The sequence below is a fragment of the Mastigoproctus giganteus genome, chromosome 1, assembly GCF_048544385.1.
Source record: "Mastigoproctus giganteus isolate SK-2022 chromosome 1, ASM4854438v1, whole genome shotgun sequence".
NCBI classification, from domain to species: Eukaryota; Metazoa; Arthropoda; class Arachnida; order Uropygi; family Thelyphonidae; genus Mastigoproctus; species Mastigoproctus giganteus.
This window is the reverse complement of record NC_143575.1, coordinates 102,827,767-102,848,835: the sequence shown is the minus strand read 5'-3', so window position 1 is coordinate 102,848,835 and position 21,069 is coordinate 102,827,767. Positions and strand designations below refer to the sequence as shown.

At 36.6% G+C, this 21,069-nt stretch overlaps 1 protein-coding gene across 1 annotated transcript in view; it reads left to right on the top strand.

Moving 5' to 3' along the window:
- Positions 1 to 21,069, top strand: part of LOC150091067 (calcitonin gene-related peptide type 1 receptor-like) — a 130,496-nt gene that overhangs the window by 88,107 nt on the left and 21,320 nt on the right. Inside the window, exons 12-13 of the mRNA XM_090381564.1 lie at positions 2,351 to 2,417; positions 7,073 to 7,136. Coding sequence (XP_090237690.1) covers positions 2,351 to 2,417; positions 7,073 to 7,136 — 131 coding nt within the window. The remainder of the gene's footprint in view (positions 1 to 2,350; positions 2,418 to 7,072; positions 7,137 to 21,069) is intronic.

The window sequence follows — 21,069 nt, the reverse complement described above, 5'->3', positions numbered from 1 at the left end:
TGAAAAGCTTAATTTATGATGGCTAACTTCTTTCTGTTTATATTCTGGCGACACTAAGGCAGAAGAGTTTACAACTAATGGTTTTGACAATTAATGCAATCGTTAACACTATTCAGTATTCACGTGGGTTTGAACGACAGTCAACTCAAACGCATGTACTACTCTAGGTGGTAGACGACTCATCAACCGGTGCAATACCACCACTTTGCTTATTGGAGACTTGAAGTGGCGAAACACATGTTTAGCCTGTACAGCAGAGTATCTGGCGCCCCTTCTCCTTCAACCCAATAAGTGGTACTAGTTAATACCACTACCAATACAAAACAACACTAATAACACTAGCCCAAAACGATTTTACCTCCAAGAACTTAAATGCTGTTTTTAACCAATTTTTATGTGTAGATCTCTAAAATCACCATGATAGTGTCACATCACGTCACAGTTATTAAATATAGAAAATATAGAGGGAGTTACCCTCTATATTACCCAAATAGACCAATTTCGCATATTATATGGACTATATGGCATACTAATTTATTTTAACTGATTTAAGCTAATTCTCTTAATTTTAGCAATCGATTCTGGCCTTAGTTTTCTTGTGATAAATATAGTCAGACTTCTACCTATGGTTCTTAGGTTCAAATTCCGATGCAACAATTTAGTTTGAAGAGAGCACACTTAGCGTTTTTGGTGAGGATTTTTTTATGTGCCAAAGTTTTCCAAGTATTAACCGAACGTGACATGTTCTCAGGGTTGTAAATATATCCTCCAAATATATAATAGAACGTATAATATTATTTTACACTTGTATTAAAAACTTGAGTTATACGTATATATCCCTTTATTTTGACATTAAACGTTGGTACATCTTTTGATGTAGACGTGGTAGAGACTTTTTATGATAAGTTTTTACCGCGTTTATTTCCTCCAGAATCACATATTTTCATTGCGGAGGTATGATAAAAAATATATTTTTTGTTGGCTAGCGTAATATAATATGTACTAATACTAACACTAGGTGGTAGGTGACTCATCAACCGGTGAAATACCACCACTTTTCTTATTGGAGGCTTGAAGTAGTGAAACCCATGTTTAGTTTCTAGAGCAAAGTTTCCGGCAAACCTCCCTCTTCTCTTCAACCCATGCACAGTACTATAGGTTTTGATACCTTTCGTGTTTGGGGTTTCATAAAAAAAAAAAGCTTTCCATCCCAAATTTATGCGCCATTCAATTTCCATCTGCTGTTGAAATTTCTTCTCTGAGGTAAACACCTTTCCACTTCTAGTTCATCGGCCATGATTTTCTTTGGCCTGGTAAATTTGTTGCATTATTATTATTATATGTTATTTATCACTCACTATTCTGCAACCTGCTATTAGCGTACATGACGCTCGTCGCCTAGATAGGAAATTGTATTGTATTTAACGGCATCACAGCAAAGATTTATTTGTTATTACATAAACTTATATCCCTTTACCATAGACTACGTACAAATTTTAAAAAAATAATAATAAGTGGCAACGCAGCTAGAGGGAAAACAAGAGAGAGAAAACCAGAGAAGTTGATTAAAGCCTGAGTGGGCCTTATTTAAATACACCATCTTCTGAAAAGCAAGTTTATATGGTTCAGTTTTTTTTTTTCGAATATCATTGCTCCAATATGAATGAAAATCGTTTTGTTTTCTTTAAACAGAACATGAATCAGCAAGAAGAGATCGGGTCTCTCAACTCTCAGAAATACAATATCAACCTTAAACGATGGTACGGTAGTAAAGACAGTAACAAAGCATTTCCGAACCCCGGAACTTGCAAAGTGGAAGCGATGAGAGAAAAAATTTGGAAGACCTAGCATTATTAAGAAAGCATTCTAGGCTTTATTTAGAACCCCGTGCCCAAAATAAAGCCCATTTGATTAAGAAAGCTGTAAATTAAAGTTGAAGTACCTCAAATTGTGCTACTGAAATTGTTGTGTTTGAAAAGCTGTTCAAGTACCTCAAATTTTGATTTCCACTGATATGTTTCTTAATGCTAACTTACTGGATGACAAATAAACGCCATTTTAACTTTCGAGAGAGAACCAATCAAAATTTCAAAAACCAAACTTTAAATTCGTCTTATTTGGTACACCTACCTTAATTCTGATTAGGCAGCGGGTGCCAGCGGGTGAAATTGGAAATTTCGTATTATTGAATGTTATTTCACGTACTCAGTCGTAATTTAGGTTTAAAATTTTATTACAAAAATTAATGTAAGCAGAATCATACCAGTCAAAATAACCTATCTTTATGTCATACAAATGAAGTATCTTATTTTAACCGTTTCAAAGTGAAATTATTTGTGTAATTTTATAGGCATACCGCTTGTGTTCATCGGACTTTACGCTTCTCTACGTGGAGCATCTTCAAAAGACACGCAATAGTAAGTTCAAACTCCAATTCAAATCATGAAATAAATATTTAGTACTACATAATAACTGTTCCCGAGAAAATATCTAAATAATGCTGGAAACATAATATTGTCATAGGTTAAAGTATTGTGTCCCTTTTATGTTCATCCAAAGCATGCTCTGATTAATGTCAAATTTGTTAATACTGTACAATCGAACCTTCCAAACCAGCAGTGCATTATCCGGCACCATCCATTCTCCGGATATGCTTAGGAAAATGGGAGAATCGGGAAACCACCGAAAATCAGAAAATTTCGTTCTCGAATTGAGATTAACGCTGAGCTTCAGTTTTTACCGCGCTTCAACTATTTTAGGTCATTGGCCTGCCTAATTGCTATTCGTCAACAAAGTTAGCAGCTCAGTTTCTGAATTCCACGATTCATACATCAAGCATTCCATTTCAATAACAATTCACTAAACACGTTTATAGAAAGTTCAGAACTTTCAGATCGTCGTTGGTAAACAATGGGTCAAAGAGTGGATGTCACTGTTCCAGTCAGAATTTAAGCACGTAAGAATCTGACCCTGAAGTCCCTGAAATTGAAATAAAGTGCTTCAAGGTGATGTCGAAACCTTAGTTTAACATTAAAACCCACTACAGGTGTCTGTAGCGGGTTTTAAATTATGTTTGTAAACGATTGAGACTGGTGCTCTAGTTGTACAAGGTCAGTCTGCGCGGTAGCACAGTGGTTTCGTCATCCCGTCGCAAGTTCGAATCCCGTCGATGACGCGAGGAACTTTAGTGGGCTTTTTTCACTCCGTGGCTGAATTAATCGGTCTCAGGCGTAGATAGCAAAGTTTTTTCCTCCGTAAACTGGGGTTTTTTTGTCCAGCAAACAGGCAAATCGAACAGAGAACACACGAAATTTACAGACAAAATAAATATATGGATAGATGTAATCATTTACAGGGGACCCTAATATCTTAATTTATAGTTGTACAAGGTTAAACTGTTTTGGTATCAACTTTAAGAAAATTATTAACTGAGCTGTTTATTTTAGTAAGAAGCAATTGAATTCATACGCAATTTGACCATTTAAATCGCAGAATCGACCTACCTTAAATTTAATCGTTTTGAGGTCTGCTGCTGCTATCTCAATTTCGACAATCTCCTTCGAAGCTTGGTCATCAATGAACCGCCCTCATAGAAACACTTCGGAAAACTCCTTGCTTAACAAATCTTTGACAGTGGCCGTAGTGCCCTTGACTTTCTTCAATGCTTGACTAGATATATCCTTGACTTTCTTCAATGCGCATGTCCGTACCACTTAAATTGCAGTTTTCTTAAAACACTTAAATCTCCTTAAACTTCTCATATTATTCTCAGCCTCTTCAGCACTCATACCGCATCGAACAATAGCGTATTACAAAACGTTGCTCAGTCTTCAAATCTTCCTTTATCCCTCTCACAAAACGGTTTACACTTACAGCACGTAAGTGTAAACCTTTTTGAACTGAGATGTTTTCCACCCGGTGTGGGAAGGATGATGATCCTACCAACTGTGCCACCCACAAGAGCTGAACTTTTTCGCACGGCAAACTGTGTTTTACACCAAACTCTTGTACATAAAATCATTGAAAACTGAATTTTACGCATGGCACTGTCGTACTTCGAATTGATATTGAACCCCACTAAAGCACCTGAATAAAAAAGCACTTGCTGGAATACTCGTAATTTCTATGCTACAGCCGTTTGCATATCCACTGGCGATGATTTTTCACTGACACTAAGTATACAATATACCGATTCAGTTTAAAAAAAAAAAAAAACACCTAATGCGTGAACTTCGCTGTAAACTTTGTAGAATTAACGCGTGGAAAATTGTTGGCTTTTTACTTAATACTAGTATGCGTAAAGTGAGTAGCTTCACACAATAGGCCCAATCAGCATTGCAATATGGGGGAATGACAAGCCTGATTTCAGATCCATTTCAACTGTATCCTTCACACAGCCAAAATTATATTACCATACGGATAAAATGTACTATATAACATCAGTGTATATACACCATAGTTTGCCCATAAATTTTTGACTTGGCGCATTATAGCCTTAGATGCTAGTGCGCCATAAAATCCTAAAACAACCAACCAATCCATAAATTTAACTACACCGATATTACATAGTTAATTTCAACCAATAACTTATTATGCCTTGTGCATTTAACTTCGCAACCTTTATGGCATGTCTGCATTATCAGGGTACCTGCCCGCCCACCGATGAGTGAGCCAACAAGTTCCGAAACGCGTCTGGGTGGTGGTGCCCACTGTGAATAAATAACAGTAGTCTCCTCTAACATAGAAGCGTTATTTATTCGAAGTAGTGCAATACCTGGTATCTCGTTGTGAAAGTAGCCACAACAAGAGATAAAATCAAATGATGCCGTTACACTACTTATGTAGTTAAATTTATGGGCAAACTATAGTGTTTTTACACCGATATTATATAGTTAATATCAACCTATAACTTATTATGCCTTCTGCACTTAGTCTTCAAAGGATCAAATGTACTCAAAAGTGACACGGTACATCACCGTTACCTTGGAGGAACAAGTTGTGTCGCGGTTACACTTTTACTAGCTAAAAGCAACTTTTAACGTCCTCCCATTACTCAACCATTCTGCAATTCTACTACCTATAATGGGATGATGCTCGGACAGAAATGAAGACACTTGTCTGGCTCTCGACCAAACATTTTTGCTAGTGTAAAAATTTGACACTAGTCAAAAACCTACAATAGGTGAAGTGTACAATTTTACATCGTGGACGAGTTAATCACTCTCTGGCGAAGATTACATGGACGTTTCATCCGAAAGCTCGCGTTTTCATTCCACGAAACAACTATAGAATACAAGCAATATACAGACATAATATATTGACGCCTCATACTCGTCAATATATCACTTCTATATCGAAATCCATTCAGAGAAATTTAGAACTCTTCAATGAGGGCTGTAGTTAGTTCATCTCTGGCGAAAGAAGTTGTCACCCCCCCAACCTTCTCACTCGGTTATTTAATCCGAGGTTTTCAGGCCGCACAACACATATATCGGCAGGTGTACATGCTTGTACAGACATAACATAATACAAGATAAATCATATGAACCGGCACATAATGACCAAAACCAGTCGATAAGAGATGAAAAAAGAAAAAAAAAAAAAAATGCGCTACCGATCTAACTATCTGAAAACAGGCTAAGGCCATCGTCTATCTAGATTCCCTATTAGTGAATAAAATTGGGATTTTTCATTTATAAAAAAACTGTTCTGAATTTTTGAGAAAGAGGTAGTAAGTATATTACACATCATTCCCTAAGTCTGAAATCATAGAGAACTGTTATAAAATAAGTTCAAAATCTACATCATTCACTGGAATACCACAATGCACGCGTTTTTGTTAGTACAACAGAGCAGGAACTATTTTAATATGACTTCACTATATGCAGATGATAATTCCTTCTTCAGGATGCCCGACATTGCATATTTTCACTTTGGCTTTGAGACGGCCCTACAGGTGCAAGGTCAAGGAAAATGTAGTGGCTATTCCACTGGTCTCTGTCTTTCAAGTCAATGTGTTGAAGTACTTGTTCATCCTGCCATTTTCCAGCTTCAGAGCTGTAATGAGCAGAAGCGCCATTCTGCAGAAACCATACCAAATATTTCGGGCTGCTCATTGACAATGCTCTGGAAAAGCTTCATTTTGCAACATATCTCGATAAGCTGCAGTAAAAAGATATGTTGCAAAAGACAATAACAAATAAATTTTCTGTTTATAATCCGGAGCGACCACAGAGTTCTCAAGATAGAGAGAGAATACAAGGACATCACCGTATGTAGAAGTCATGCGCTCTAGATTCCTAGAATGAAGTTATGATTACCATTGTGTTTTTTTGAAGAGCGGGCTATTCATTCGTCCTTCCAGGAACCGTATCACACCATAACACGGCGGCTGCCACCTTGATCTTCAGAAGGGAAAATCCAGTTACGGTTACTTTTAAACTAGCAAACCGTTTCTCAAACCAATTAAATCCTACCCATAAATCGGCCGCATCACTAAAACCATGATTGTTCTGAAACCAAGGGTTTTCTTGCTCCAATGTTTATTCACATTACTATATGCGTCAATTAGAATTATCCTCGCTTAGTGTCTGAAGAACTTGTAGTAAACATTTCTCCTCAATATGCGGTGAATACTGGACGTTTAAAACTCCAGTTTTCATAGATATGAGGTGCAGATTTCTTCGGGCTGAGTGCAAACCTTCCAAAGTACTGTAACTGTCGTTTCATCAGCAAAAATCGATGAGGTCCACTGCGTTCTTCATTGAAACCTGGCCGTGTCTAGTTGGATGTCGCCAGTAACTTGCACACGTAAGAATGGATAATCATGGTAATTTTGAGTTCTGTGCGTTGAACATATTTGCAACTTTCCGCTGACTATAAACTTGTCATAGCAAAACTATTTCAACAGGCTCGTCTTTATACAGTGAGTGCAATCTGTCATAACTACAACCAAACCGTATAATCTATGGTTCCAGACTTATGGGACACTCTGTGCATAAGTAATTAGTGACAAAATCATTTTTCTGAAACTTATATTACTTCATAAAATATAATTATTCATTCCTTTTAGCTGCTGGATTGAAGACAGCACGTATCATTGGATACTCTCTGGTCCAGTTTGTATCTCCATGGTTGTAAGTGTAACATTACAGATATCTGTTAATTTCGTTTATTAGCAGAGCTCTGCAAAAATTATTACACTAAGATTATAAAGTTTTTTTTTTAAATTTGTACCCTTCACTAATTCTGAAAAACTGATAGTTTACCAGTAACCGCTGACTAAGAATAACCACATTTTCTGGAGGGGGAAAAAAGATTAATGAATTTACAACTTGCATCATTCCTTGTTAAGAATGTGAATCAAGGTAAAGTGTGCAAGAAATATAAAGTACTCAGTACCTTTCGGCTTTAGGATGTCGAAAAAATATATTAAAAATGAAGTTATCAATTGATTTATATATATTTAAATACACATTAATTTGTACAAATAAGCATGTCATAACCTAACAATACAAAAAGCACTCGTTGCAGCGGAAACAAATCAATTTGATATGAAAAAGGTATTGAAGTTGTTATTGTGTCAGAAGTTTATAAACCTCGTCGTGTTGGTATACCATCAATACCACGCAGGCCACAACTCTCGCTGATTAATGCTACCTTGTACCTTTAGCCAAACAATAAAGGAATAGTCATAATCGTCAACCGACTCAAGAACAGTCAGGCAATCGGCAAACCATTAACAATTCGTCAACTTATTGCAGTAGAGATAAAAACTACGCACCGAAAAAGAAATTGTTTAGAAATTCGTGGAAAGTCAAACGATGCTTAGCATGGTGCATTACACAAAATGATTGGAATGCTGAACAACGGTCACAAGTATTTTTCTATTATTATTAGAAACGACGAGTCACATTTTGAATTAGTCGAAAAGCAGAACATTTGTGCACACAAATCATACCACGAAAACTGTTCAATTCCAAAAATAGTCTCCAAAGCGACGGAAAGAAGTTCAGGTCCAATTGTGCTCTACGAAGACCGCCAAAATATCGACTGCTATCTTGACATTAAAAACGTTCCGTCATCCATCACACAAGTTTTCAGCAACTCTTCCAAGTTATCAGAAGATATTTCAAAATAGGTTCATCCAAGTAATCTGGAAACAGCAGTGTGTGTGTGTGTGTGTGTGTGTGTGTGTGTGTGTGTCTCTCTCTCTCTCTCTCTCTCTCTCTCTCTCTCTCTCTCTCTCTCACACACACACACAAAGACCATCTCAAGAGGATGTCCCCACGGATCAGTTGTGGGGTCCTCTTCTGGAACATAGTTTTGGACAGCCGGCTTTTGCAAAAACCTGACAATATCTCGGTCTTCGCCTATGCTGATGATTTGGTTCTACTAAGCTAGGATAGATCGCATTTTCAACTAGAACAATCTGCCAATATAACTGAGTTAATGAAGTGGTCTAGTATAAATAAATTACGAATATCTGCCATAAAAACAAAATTGATGATCTTTAAGGGCATGTTAAGATTTCAGAAGACCTCCTAATATAAAGATAGACGGTAAGCAAATCCCTTTGGTGTCTCAATTGAAACCAGCAGTTATCCGTATTTCCAACTCGGACTTGGGGACTAAGTAGGAAGACTCCCTTACTATATTACGCAGCAGTATTCGTTCCGATAACAACAAATCCTTCGGGATTATGGTTTCGTAGAACCGTTAATGTTAAACTTCGTTTCCAAGCTTATCTCCATTCAGCGGATTATGCTACTCACTATGCCTCGGGTGTTCTCTGATGCTCTGCAAGTTCTTGCTGGAGTCTTACCACTAGACCTGCACGTTATAGTCTAAAGCACGCAGTTCCTCCAACGTTCTCAGCATCTCGTATAACATCAAAAACGAGAAAACAGAGAATTTGGAATGACCTTAGCCAATTAAGGCAATCACGATGGGATACCAGTACCACTGGTCAAGTCACCCGCTCTTTTGTACCCGTAGTTACCTCCCCTCTCAAACGAACGTTGGCAAATGGTTTTCTCTCAGCTTAAAAACATCATATATATTTACTGAGTCCATCTTCCAGTGGTGTAGACGGGCACTGGGCAGGCTTTCCATGTGACTGCCTTCCTGGTGACTAAGTGGCTAGACAACCAAACAACACAGACACTGCACAAACATAACACACATTTCTTGCCGTTTTACAGACTTTCTGTGTCATCACCTGTATGGAGTTGAACTAACGTTCCGGAACCGCTATACATGTCTACATCACTGCCGCAAAACTGTACAAAGCATCTTATTACAAAGCAAAATACTTATTAATTAGTTTAAAAATCATAAAACTATACACTCGATTGGCTGTATTACCAGACCTCATCCCAATAGAAAATATTTAACTAACTATCAATCGTAAGTTGTTAAAAATCATTAATGTATTCGGTGCAAAAGTAATTTTCATAACTACAAGTCAATGTGTTGATACCATAAAAACCAAAATAACAAAAAAATATATTTATATACATAAATAATTTTATTAATTAATTTCAATATATTTTTCTACAGCATAAAAGCTTAACGGTACCGATAAGTTCTGCACACCACTGTATAAGAAAATTCATGTAATATGTAGATTTATCAAAATAATAATTCTTGTTTCATTAGGAATGCATTTAAAAACACAACAGAATAATACCATTTAAAATATTGTAATATACTTGTACTGGTGGTATTAATCGCATAAGAAAAGAGTAGGGGTGAGGGGAGTTACGTAAGGTGAGAAAGAGACAGATCAAATATGCTCATCAACGCACAGTTCAAATCTAAACGTGTGTTTCCTACGCTATATCTACATGTATGCAAAGCATCGTATTACAATTTTATATTTTATTCTTATTACAAAATTATATTCTAGAGTATTCTAATATTCTAGAGCAGGGGTAGTGAACCTATGGCACTCATACAAATGTTTTGGGCACTCGGAATTCAGAGAGTCCCAAAAAATGAGTCAATTATTGAACAGTTTTCTTCAATATTTGTCAAATTCAGAGAATTGGAAGAAACTGCAAAATTTATTAAGTTTGCAGACAGTGTAAAACTAGCCGAACTGAACCTGAAAATGTTGCAGTGGATGGACCTGGATGATTTTGAGATGCAATTGATTGATTTTCAGAGATTTGCCTCCAAATCTCAATTTGGAGACAAAAATTTATCGACCTCAGAGCTGATTTAGAAAATACTGAAAGGAAACGATTAGTGACGGGATTAGCAAAGGAAACTGCACAAAATGAGGTATTAAAAATTTGGAATTCCATTCCTGAAACTTTTGTCTGTTTAAAAAAATCTGACAACAGCATTGCTAAGAATTTTCTCATCAACATAATCTTGTGAGTCGTCGTTCTCAGTGAACTTTGTTAAGTCTAGTCATACGAGTAGTCTTACGGATGAAAGTAGTGATGCATGCATAGCTCTGAAAGTTACAAAATACACTGAGTGATCACTGAATTATGACCACCCCTATGAAAACTGAATGCGACCCGTTGACCAAGTGAGGTACGAGAGTGCGCAGTTAGTTGACCTACGTGGCATAGATAAGGAGTTAGTGGTTCAGTCAAAATTCCGAGCGTGATGGGTAAAAGGAAGGATTTATCGGACTTTGATAAAGGACAGATTGTGCTGGTGCCTCGATTCCCCAAGCGGCTGAACTGGTGGGGTGTTCGAAAGCCACCGTAGTTAAAATGTACCAAGACTGGCGTCAAAATGGTCAAACAACGACCAGACGGCAAAATTGCAAAGGTCAGCGAAAGATTGATGTTAGAGGTGAGGGCCGGGTCCGACGACTCGTACAGGCGAACAGGCGCAGCACTGTTCAAGAGTTGACTACCCAATACAACATGGGCCAAACCGGAACAATATCTGACATGACCATGCGTCGCACGCTCACGCGTATGGGCTATATCAGCAGACGACCCCTACGGAATCCTCTCCTGACCAAGGTTCATCGGCGTAAAAGACTCGCCTGGTGCAAAGAGCATGCAAGTTGGACGTTGGAAGAAGGTGTGCTGGCCGGATGAGTCACGTTATTTACTCCGCACCGTGGATGGTAGTGTGCGGATTCGGCGTCAACAACATGAGGCTCTTGATCCGTCATGCATGGTATCAAAAGTGCAGGCCGAAGTAGGAGGTTGTATGGTATGGGGCACGTTTCACTGGCAGGAACTTGGACCCCTGGTGCATGGGAAACATCGGTCTCCGCTATCGTCAACTGCTTGCTGACTGTGTACACCCCGCTATGTTATACTTTTTCCCCGAATAGCGATGGGGTCTTCCAAGATGACAATGCGCCGAGCCATCGAGCGCTTGTTGTGCAGGAATGGTTTGAGAAACGCACTTCTGACTTCCAGCATATCGATTGGCCTCCGCACTCCACCGATATCAATACCATAGAGGACTTGTGAGAAAGGCATATCAGGCGTCTGGATACACCAATTACCTCCATACCTGCATTGCTGACCGCATTACACGCAGCTTGGTTGGCCACACCTCCCAAACGCTTCCGACATCTTGTTGAATCAATGCCACGTCGGATAGCTGCTATACTGAGGGCAAAAGGAGGACCTACGAAGTATTAGGTAGGTGGTCATAATTCAGTGATCACTCTGTATAAGCCTGATGTAAAGTATCTGTCGTCAATGGTACAGCAACGGAAGTCTTACTGATGTTTTATATTTATGATATAAGAGATATTTAGCATTTTATATTAAATTTGTTCTGTAATCTAAAAGTTACATTTTTGTTATAAAGGATTTTACTTTAATACTTTTATTAAAGCATCTTTGAAATAGTCTTATTTCTTACTTTCTTTTTTTTGGTTACGTTTTTGTCAAGTAAAATGTATATGAGAAAAATAATACAGTAGAACATCGATTAACCGAACTAACTGAGACAAAGGTTAGTTAGGTTAATCAAATAATTCGGATAATCAAACGTACATGAAAATACCCAGTTTATTCGAAACAATGTAATTAGGAGTACAATTAAATTATTGTACGAAAGGTATTTTGGAATATGAAGTATTATAAAAAATAATTGATTTAGGTAAATAATAACCAAAACGTTTTGAAGAAACAATGTATGTTATATTTATTTTGAACTTAACTACCTAATTGTTTTATATGGTTTCAACTATAAACCACACTTTTTTTATAAACAGAAATAAACAAACGCAAGTAACTGCACACAAATAAGAGTATAATGAATCTTGGGAAGATTTATTTTTTTAGAATATCTTGAATTTTTCTTTGAACCATGCGATATTGTTTTTTTTAGATGTATCTATATAGTTTGAGTGGGCCTTGAAATGCATTAAGCGGCAGGAGTAATATTTCAGCATAACCAGTGCGCTAAAATTAGATACTGTAATTTGGAGGGGAGGGGGGGACGGTGGTTCGGATAATCGACGTTTAACGTAGTATATAAAAATCATCGCAATAACGATTTTTACATTATAATTCTTTTAACTTTGGGGAATAAGCCTAATTGATTGTTCCTAATCTCTTTTCTAGTGTGTTACCTATTATCAATGTTTCATTAATGATTATGTCGTATTTTGTAGTTTAATTTCCAACATAAAAAGTTTATTGATTGAGTGTTTCCAAACTTGGAAAATGTATAACTAAAAAATTAATTTTTTATACATATATTTAAAATGTATAAAAAAATTAATCCTTACTAAACTCATTCCACATGATAATAATCCCCTCCTTGCTGTTGTTTTAAAATCGGAAACTCATTTTCTGATTTTAAAACAGCCACAATGGATACCACATACTGAAGAGGCCTGAGTTTCCAATCACTAGGGATTATTAATCACTGCTACTCACAATAATCGATCAGAAGGGACACCATGTTATAAAGACTAACCTTTATATTAAAAGGAAAATATGGGGGCCCATCTTAGGTAACTTTCCCCATCCCTGACACCTAATGTACCACTCTAGCTTAAATTTTATTGAGAAAGCAAATAGAAACTACAAAAGAATTATTCTTGGGAATGTTTAATTAATCAGCAACAATATGTAAATAGTTTTCTCCACATGATGTCATTATAATTATCATTTCACAACTGAACTCTATCTTATATTTTTTCTACGGTAGCTTCCTTGGATCGCTTTGACATTTAATACTACTGTCATAGCAAAAATTTTATTCTGAAGTAGCGCAATTCCTAACGAGGGGATTTGAATATGTATTTTTTTCCAAATGGATGATTGCTGGCTTTCACTGCTGTAAAGTTATTTATAATATCCATGAAGAGTTTCCCCATAAAACAAGTAACAACACACAAGACATCTCAAAGTTTCATCGCAACCTTCTAAAAGAAAGATTTTGCGTACATTAATTTACATTTATCGTCCTCTCATGCGAGTATTTTTACATACTCGAAAATAAAATAAGTCAAAGCATTAATAATTCCAAATATTCTTGTTTCGTAGGCATAAACCTGTTAATTAATCCCACGGTAGGGTTTGATGAAAAATAATTAAAACATTTCAGTAATAACAAAGAAGTTAAAATTTTCATGCCAAAATTACACCCTTGGGTTACTAGTATCTAATACTTTCAACAAACTTTTAATACAGTAACTGTATAAATCTTTATTATAGCCGAGTTATATTAATAACCTGGGGATGAATATCAAAGTGGTGAGCCTATATTTAAGCGAGGTTACGAAGGTTAAAACAGGTTAAAGAGAGATGGCTAACTTCATCTCCTTTTAGGCAGAACCAGTATACTGTTTTAAACTGTCGGTAGATTAACTTTTCTTATACTGCGACAGTAGAAGTTTTGTTTATTTTTCATTTGCATCAGGGGTTTAATTAGGGAAGAGTAATTAAAGGTATTAAGCCTGGGGATATTTTCGTTGCTGGATTTTAATAGATACGTAAACTGCGCAGCTTTACTTGGCATCTTTCAACATCGATATCAAAGTTCTTATATTTCTTGGTTTGATTTACCACTAGGGTATCAAATAAATTTTTTCTCAAATCTTTTGCATTCATTCTAGGTAGCGTTCAATATAGTCAAATTATTTCAATTACTTCGTCGTAATCTGCTATAAAGCAATATTATTTACTCTAAGAAAAGAACAGGCCAACATGGTGCACGTAATAATGTAATTTCGCAATACTGTACCGCCATCTTGATGTAGAATGTTAGCTTACAACCCACTTGGAGAACTATGTTTAATGGTATTTCAATGCGCGAGCAGAGTCCAGGCATATGGAGTCATGAGAAGCATACTTCCATTGAAATTTAGTTTGTTTTATTCGATAGGAAAAAACAAATCAAGCTGGTTTTTTTAGTTTTTTGTTGCTTATACATATAATTATTCGTCTGATTTATAGGAATAGCAAAATAATGAAACAAAATGGACTTTTTCTAAATCTGAAAATAATCAAAAATGAAAAAAAAAAAATCCCTTATCAATCGTACTTTTCTAATCTCTAAAAACTGACCATCCAATTTCGCTTTAACTTCAAACTATCTGCCTCGGCCACTCGGCAGATAATTATCCCACTAATCTACTGAAGTTTAGCCAAACGGAGTAAACTTCATGTCATTTTTAAGGTTCAACTGTGTCCCCTGGTTCTTGTCTCTTCTATCAGTGCGAATATATCCCTCCCATTCAAGGCCTTATCACCTCAATTTTTTTGTTCACTCCGCTAAAATTGGTAGTTTCCAAGCTTTGCTGTCTGCACCTTGTAAGCTGTTCTTATGAACATCGATTAGCGCTCTTCGCCAGTCTGGTTCATCTTCTTTTGAATCCTTTCTAGATAAAAGCTCTGCCTTTTTAGGTGCTGTCTGCAGAGCTGAATACACAGGGACAATGACACACTATCCCTACTTTAAAAAGGTCCTTTAATCATAGGCAGGATACCATGTGCCTTCCTAGCCATCTGTTTACACCACGTGATAAATTTCATATCTGATTTTATTATACGCCCGAAGAAATTTTTTTATTGAATCACTTTTAACTCTCCACCACTAGCCCATAAATAACTTTTAAATGTCTGTACTCAGCAAAAAAACAACACATTTAGAAGAATTAAAACTTCGGCTGCAATTTTTCAGATCACTCCTGAAAATTATCCAAATCATTTTGAAGCAGCTTCGTTCTGTCGTTAACCAATATTCCAACCTTTAAATCATCAGCACACTTTGCGAGTTTCCTCGATGGACGCACACAGCCGAAAATAAAAATAAATAAACTCAGAAAATGATGTTAAAATTAACAGCACGGCAGTGGAACTGGAGATTACTGAAATATAACTATAGTAAGCTAATATGAAAAATTAAAAAGGCAGAGACTAAGAATTTTGTGGTTTCTGAAAAATTGGAGCGTCTTCTCTACTAAAAAGACAGCCTGCTGTATAATGAAAACTATTAATGTAAAACTGTTGTTTACAAAACATTTTAACAAGAGAAAGTATAAGAAACATGACTAGTTACATGGCAACGAACTGTATGCTTCCCCTATTTATTGTGTGGATAGGAAGAAGAGCTAAGGACAAAATTAGCTGACTGATGTAAATATCTTAGCCGATCGAATTACAAAAATAAAATCAAAAATATTCCGCTTGTAGTGCTTTTTGGCAATGTTAATATAGCAAATACACAATTAGACAGAATATAGGTGAACTACTACGCCACATAACGAAAAAGTAAAACATATCTTTTTAGATGAAAAATACAATGAGCAAGGAAAGCTTTTCTTCCCTGAGAAATAACGGTTTCTTTAAGGATAAAACCAGATTTTAATCATATGTTAATGATAAATTCTCTTAAAACAAGAAACGGAAGAAAAACTTCATTTTTTAACTCAGTATGCTTCAACAAATACGTTTTATTCTTCGTTTTCTGTTATTCCATAATTTAAAAAAAAATAGAAAGTTAAAAATCAGAATGCAAGTTGCAACCTGTTTTTTTAAATACCACGAGCAGCCATGTACTAAAAAGTACATTGGGCCCATGTACTAAAACGTACATGGGCTGTTTGTTTGTTGTTTGGTTTTTAGGAGCATTAGCAACTAAGGCCATATTGCTCCGGGATATGCGGTGGTCATTCCCTGACCTTTCCGCATCCTCCGTATTTGGTGGTGACGGGCTTGAACCCCGGTTTAATCAAGAAGCGTGTGCTACGCACTGCTGCTCCTTCCCACCTGGCTACGGAGGCGCAACGTACATGGGACCCAAACTGCTAATATAACTAAATTTCTAAGTATCCTACAGTATATAATGTCTTTCGTTAAATTAATAGTTATAGAAGCAGAAAACCAGATTAAAATATACATAATTACAGCTCACCTGTGATAATTCCGCGAAGTACATCCATTCGCCTTCCTGAAAATGCCACTTCCCCTTTAAACGGTGAAGTTCGATGGAAAAGTTACCCCGGCAAGTCCATATCACATTTCTTTCAAATGGAACTACAATTGACATATAAAACTATAATATACACCCGAAGTTAAATTTCTTGACAGTCATTAAGACATGGGGTAGTTGATTTTTGCTAAGTAAATAGTGACTATGCATTTTGAACTGCTTGTATAAATTGCACTATGGGCTCAACGAGTCTTAATTTGGCAATGTAAATAAACTATGCACTCCTGTTAACGCATACAAATGAACCACAATATATTTTTTTCTTTTACCAGGAGCGAAAAGCCTACTGTTTGTCCATATGCTCATTTGTCTATTTTTTTTATTGCTTATTCTGTATGCAGTCGTCCTGTGCGAAGTATTGGTTGATATTTCTTATCATGCCCTTTTGCCATGTTACTGTTTTACATATGTTGATGTGTAAATCTTTATGGTTCCAAAAGTGAAGTCCTGGTCTTCTGTAAGAATGAATTGCCTGTTTCTCCTACGGTTTTTTACCGAAGTCAGAAGCTTATCCAGAATTTGGAAGCATAGCAAGAAAAAAGTGGAAGAAAAATCAAATTGCTGTTTTCAGTCATTTGGTAGATCAGCGTATTCAACTAAAATGCTTATATCAGTATTAAAATCGGAGTTAAAATAACAGGTCGGACTAGTTAACCGAACAACTGACGAATCTGAAATAGTTTTATCCTTATGGTTTATCTGATTTTTCAGCCAACTTCAGTTATATATCCTTACTGTTGCATTTCGTCTGGGGAGAAGAGGCGGTGAAATGAGTGCACTAAATTAGAGGCTATGTTCTATGGACCCAAACAATAAAAAAAATTATATAAACATTGTGTACCGTAAATTTTGTTAACACAGGCCATTCGAAAATTACCTCCGCAACAGTAGGATAGTAGAATTTAATTTAATTTCATTTCATTTCAAAACCCAGTTATGCCAGGGACATGATTAAGTGAAAGTGAGAGAAAACAAGCAAATGACTAATTACCTTTTTTTTTCACAACAATTCTCCATTAAATAAATGTTTAGATTTATAATGAGTTGACCTCTGCAATGTCACACTGGTCACTGTAAGGCGACATTCATTTCCAGTGCACTGTGAATGCATTCGTTTAGAGTCGTTGTTGATTTGCGAGTCTGTGCTTTAAACGGACAACTGCACATCCAGAGGGCATGCAGGTATTCATTTCACTGTCAGTGAAGCCTGTAATGACGTTGAATCAACTCTGACGTTACACATGAATTATTCTCAACGTAGACTATCGAATTTTAGCACTTCGCGCCAAGGAGACTGGTACTGCTCCCCCTTCTACATTAGAATGCAGACGAAGAAAAACTGTACGAAAAGTTAATGCGCAAGAACATGTACTAAAATTTTAAAATGACTCCAGTTTATTACTGAAGCATATCCAGACCTGTGTTAATATAACGTTTTTCATTGTTCTGGTCCGCAGAATACACCCTCCAATCTACTGCACTTATTTCAGGGAAACTCTGTATATTAAAGATTTGGAATTAAGGTAGAAAATATTTCTATGTTTTTGATTTCATACAATTTTGTGTTTTCTGGTATTCAGCGTGAGAGCAAATTTATTACTGTATGGGATTTTAATCTTCATAAGCATAGCAATGGAATTACACAGAGTATGGACGGACTACTGATAGTGCCCCATAGTGATCCAATTATGCTAAATGACCTTAAATTACAATTTGCGATGTGTTATCATTTAACTGCTACCCACATCTGATTGGACTTCGTTTTCTAAAGCAGACCTGACGTAGCCGAGTGGTCAGGAGAGAGAGTGTGCAGTACCACGCGTTCTTTGGGTGGACCCGGGTTCAAGGCCATGACTGCTAAATACGATTAAAATTTGTATTGATAATTTATTGTAAACTCCACTGACCTGGTGTCAGTGCTGGGGCGTAAACAAGAACATTTTTTTTAATATTCAAATTATTCAGTTGCAGTTATTTGAAGGTGTTACTTTCCAGTTTTGACCACCTTGCTTTTGCATTTACGATCAAACAATATTCTGTACCGCACGATGTCAGCATGGAACTTAATAGTACCGAAAATATTAAAAACAAAATTCCCACGTGCTATTTTCGTTTTTAATTATCAGAATTGTTTACCACCCTTGTATGAACAGATATGGTGGTTAACCTAATAAAAAAGTATTATTGTGAAATTTGTGTGTATTTATTTTATAAATCCTTTACTACCATTTATGTAATAGTAGTAAAGGATTTATAATAATAAGATACATTGGCGGCTTACTTTAATAGCTACACTTAATAGCAACCAAATCCCCCCTTTAGCACTCTGAGAATCCTATATTAGTCATAGTATGGACTCAATGAGTTGTCGAAAGCGTGCTACAGGGATGCTATTCCATGTTGACTCAAATGCTTCCCATTTAAAAATTGAATGGTTGTAGATTTTCACTCCGAAGAGTGCGTTTCACCTCATCCCACAGATGGTAAACTCACTGAAATCTGGTGACTGGAGAGACCACCACAGTAGGCAGAATTCATTCTCGTGTCCTTGGAACCAGTTCTGAATAATTCTGGCCTTATGATATGAGCATTATCCTGCTGGAAGAATCCATTCGCAGATGGATACACTGAAACCATGAAGGCCCAGTAGGAAACAATTTCTAGATAACCTGTAGCCTCTAAATGTTGCTCTACTAGTATTCGTCGAGATAATGTGCCACAAAAGCACTCCCCACATTCGTCAGACAAGGCAACGTTTTTCCAATCCTCCGCTGTCCAGTGTTAGTATTCCTGAGCTAGTAGAACCGTACCTTTTTGGTTTTTGCTAACAGCAGTGGAATCCAGTTCGTTCGTCGGCTGCGATATCCCATCCGTCAACAGTACGATGAGTTGTGCGTTCTTAAATACCCCTTTGGTTATACTAAACCAATGTCGTATTGGTTTATTGACCATAGCATTTATTTTAACCTTTTAGTCTTGTCAGCCTCCGTTGGTCTGTCCCAACAACGTGCTGTTTCCCATCACAGGATCGCCGTTGACTGGAAGTTATTTGACCAATCTCTACACACTCGAAACATGTTTGTACGTCTTAACTCCAGCAGGGTTGCAGTCTCCGAGACATTCATACTGGCGCAGACTGCCATGCCACGTTAAAAAATCACTTAAATCCTGCACTGAATTGCACACATACAATATCCCTAAGTATCTGCTCGCCTGCGTTATATCACATGATATGAAAACATGATGCTTAACGAAGACGCGCTCCATTCATGAAAGGGGTACGTGTACCTAACAAAGTGGCCAGTCATTGTAAAGATAAATACAAAACACAACAAACATTAAAACTTCCATATTTTCCATTTTAAAATGCTCACTGAAAATTGTTTATTCGGCAAATCGTTGATCTTATCCAGCTTTTCCATAAATTCCTCCTTCAAGAAAAATTCTCTACGTACTCAAAATAGGAGAAATAAATAATTATAGCCTCCACCTTCCACAATTAAAATTAATCCTATTGCCCGCAGAACCAACTATTCGTAACTAAAGAGTAAACGACCTGTTCCTCTAAAGTTAAAAGTGAAATACTGACCGTAGCAATAATTCAGCCAAAACTAAGCCACAGAATATCGCTTATACCTGCGCAACAATCACAAAGAACAGAACTGCTACGCTTAAACATAGCCATGTCGATCAGTACTACTGCAAAGTCCAATGCATTTAAAATCAGAAACTTGACTAGGTAGGCGTTAAACTAGGCACTCTTGTTTTTTATTTTTTAAATATGGGCAACAGTTGTGCCCATATTTAAAAAACAAGGGTGCCTCTAATCATTGTCATTCCAAATGTGATTCCTGCAGTATTGTTAGTTAGTTCCGTATCCATTTACTCAATAAGTCTATGATCTTCACTTCCTTTAAAGAGGAGCCAACTTCAACAAACGTTCTTAAATGTGAAAGCAAGAAAAACAATTAAATTAACTTAGTTCTTGCTATACTTCAATGATGTAATTTGACAGAGCGAATAATACGATAGAGTTTATCATATGTATATGAATAATACGATACAGTTTATCAAATATGTACGATTAATACGATTCGGCTTATACGACTCAGGCAAACTTCAAGGTCAGAACAGTATAAAAATTCATTTAAAAAATTAGACGAATTTTCGTAAGTGTTTGTTACTACTTGACTTTGCCCATGCAATATCTAACGTAATCCTAGTAAGGCAATACAAATCTATTTGGTACCTAAATGAGCAGTGTCCATCTGTAGTTTCAGGCTTCTGTTTATAGTTCATGTTCGGCACGATATATCGTTGCTTTCCACTTATTTGGAGAGGTCTTAATTTGATTCCCATCGGCGATTGGAAGAATTTCTAAAGCCCTCTTCAATCGAGGCTGTAGTTAGCCGATCTCAGGTGGAGAGATTATGATTTGCTCCGTGAGTAATTCCAGATTTTTCAGTGGGCTCAACATGCATGTCGGTCCGTAAACATACATTTCTACAAAGCATACGTTTCGGCGAAACTTAATTAAGAGACAGAATATCAGTTATGGTATCCCGATCAATTATCTCGCCGTCAATATTATTACAGTAATCCTAAAGTTAAGCAAAAAATCCAAAAACG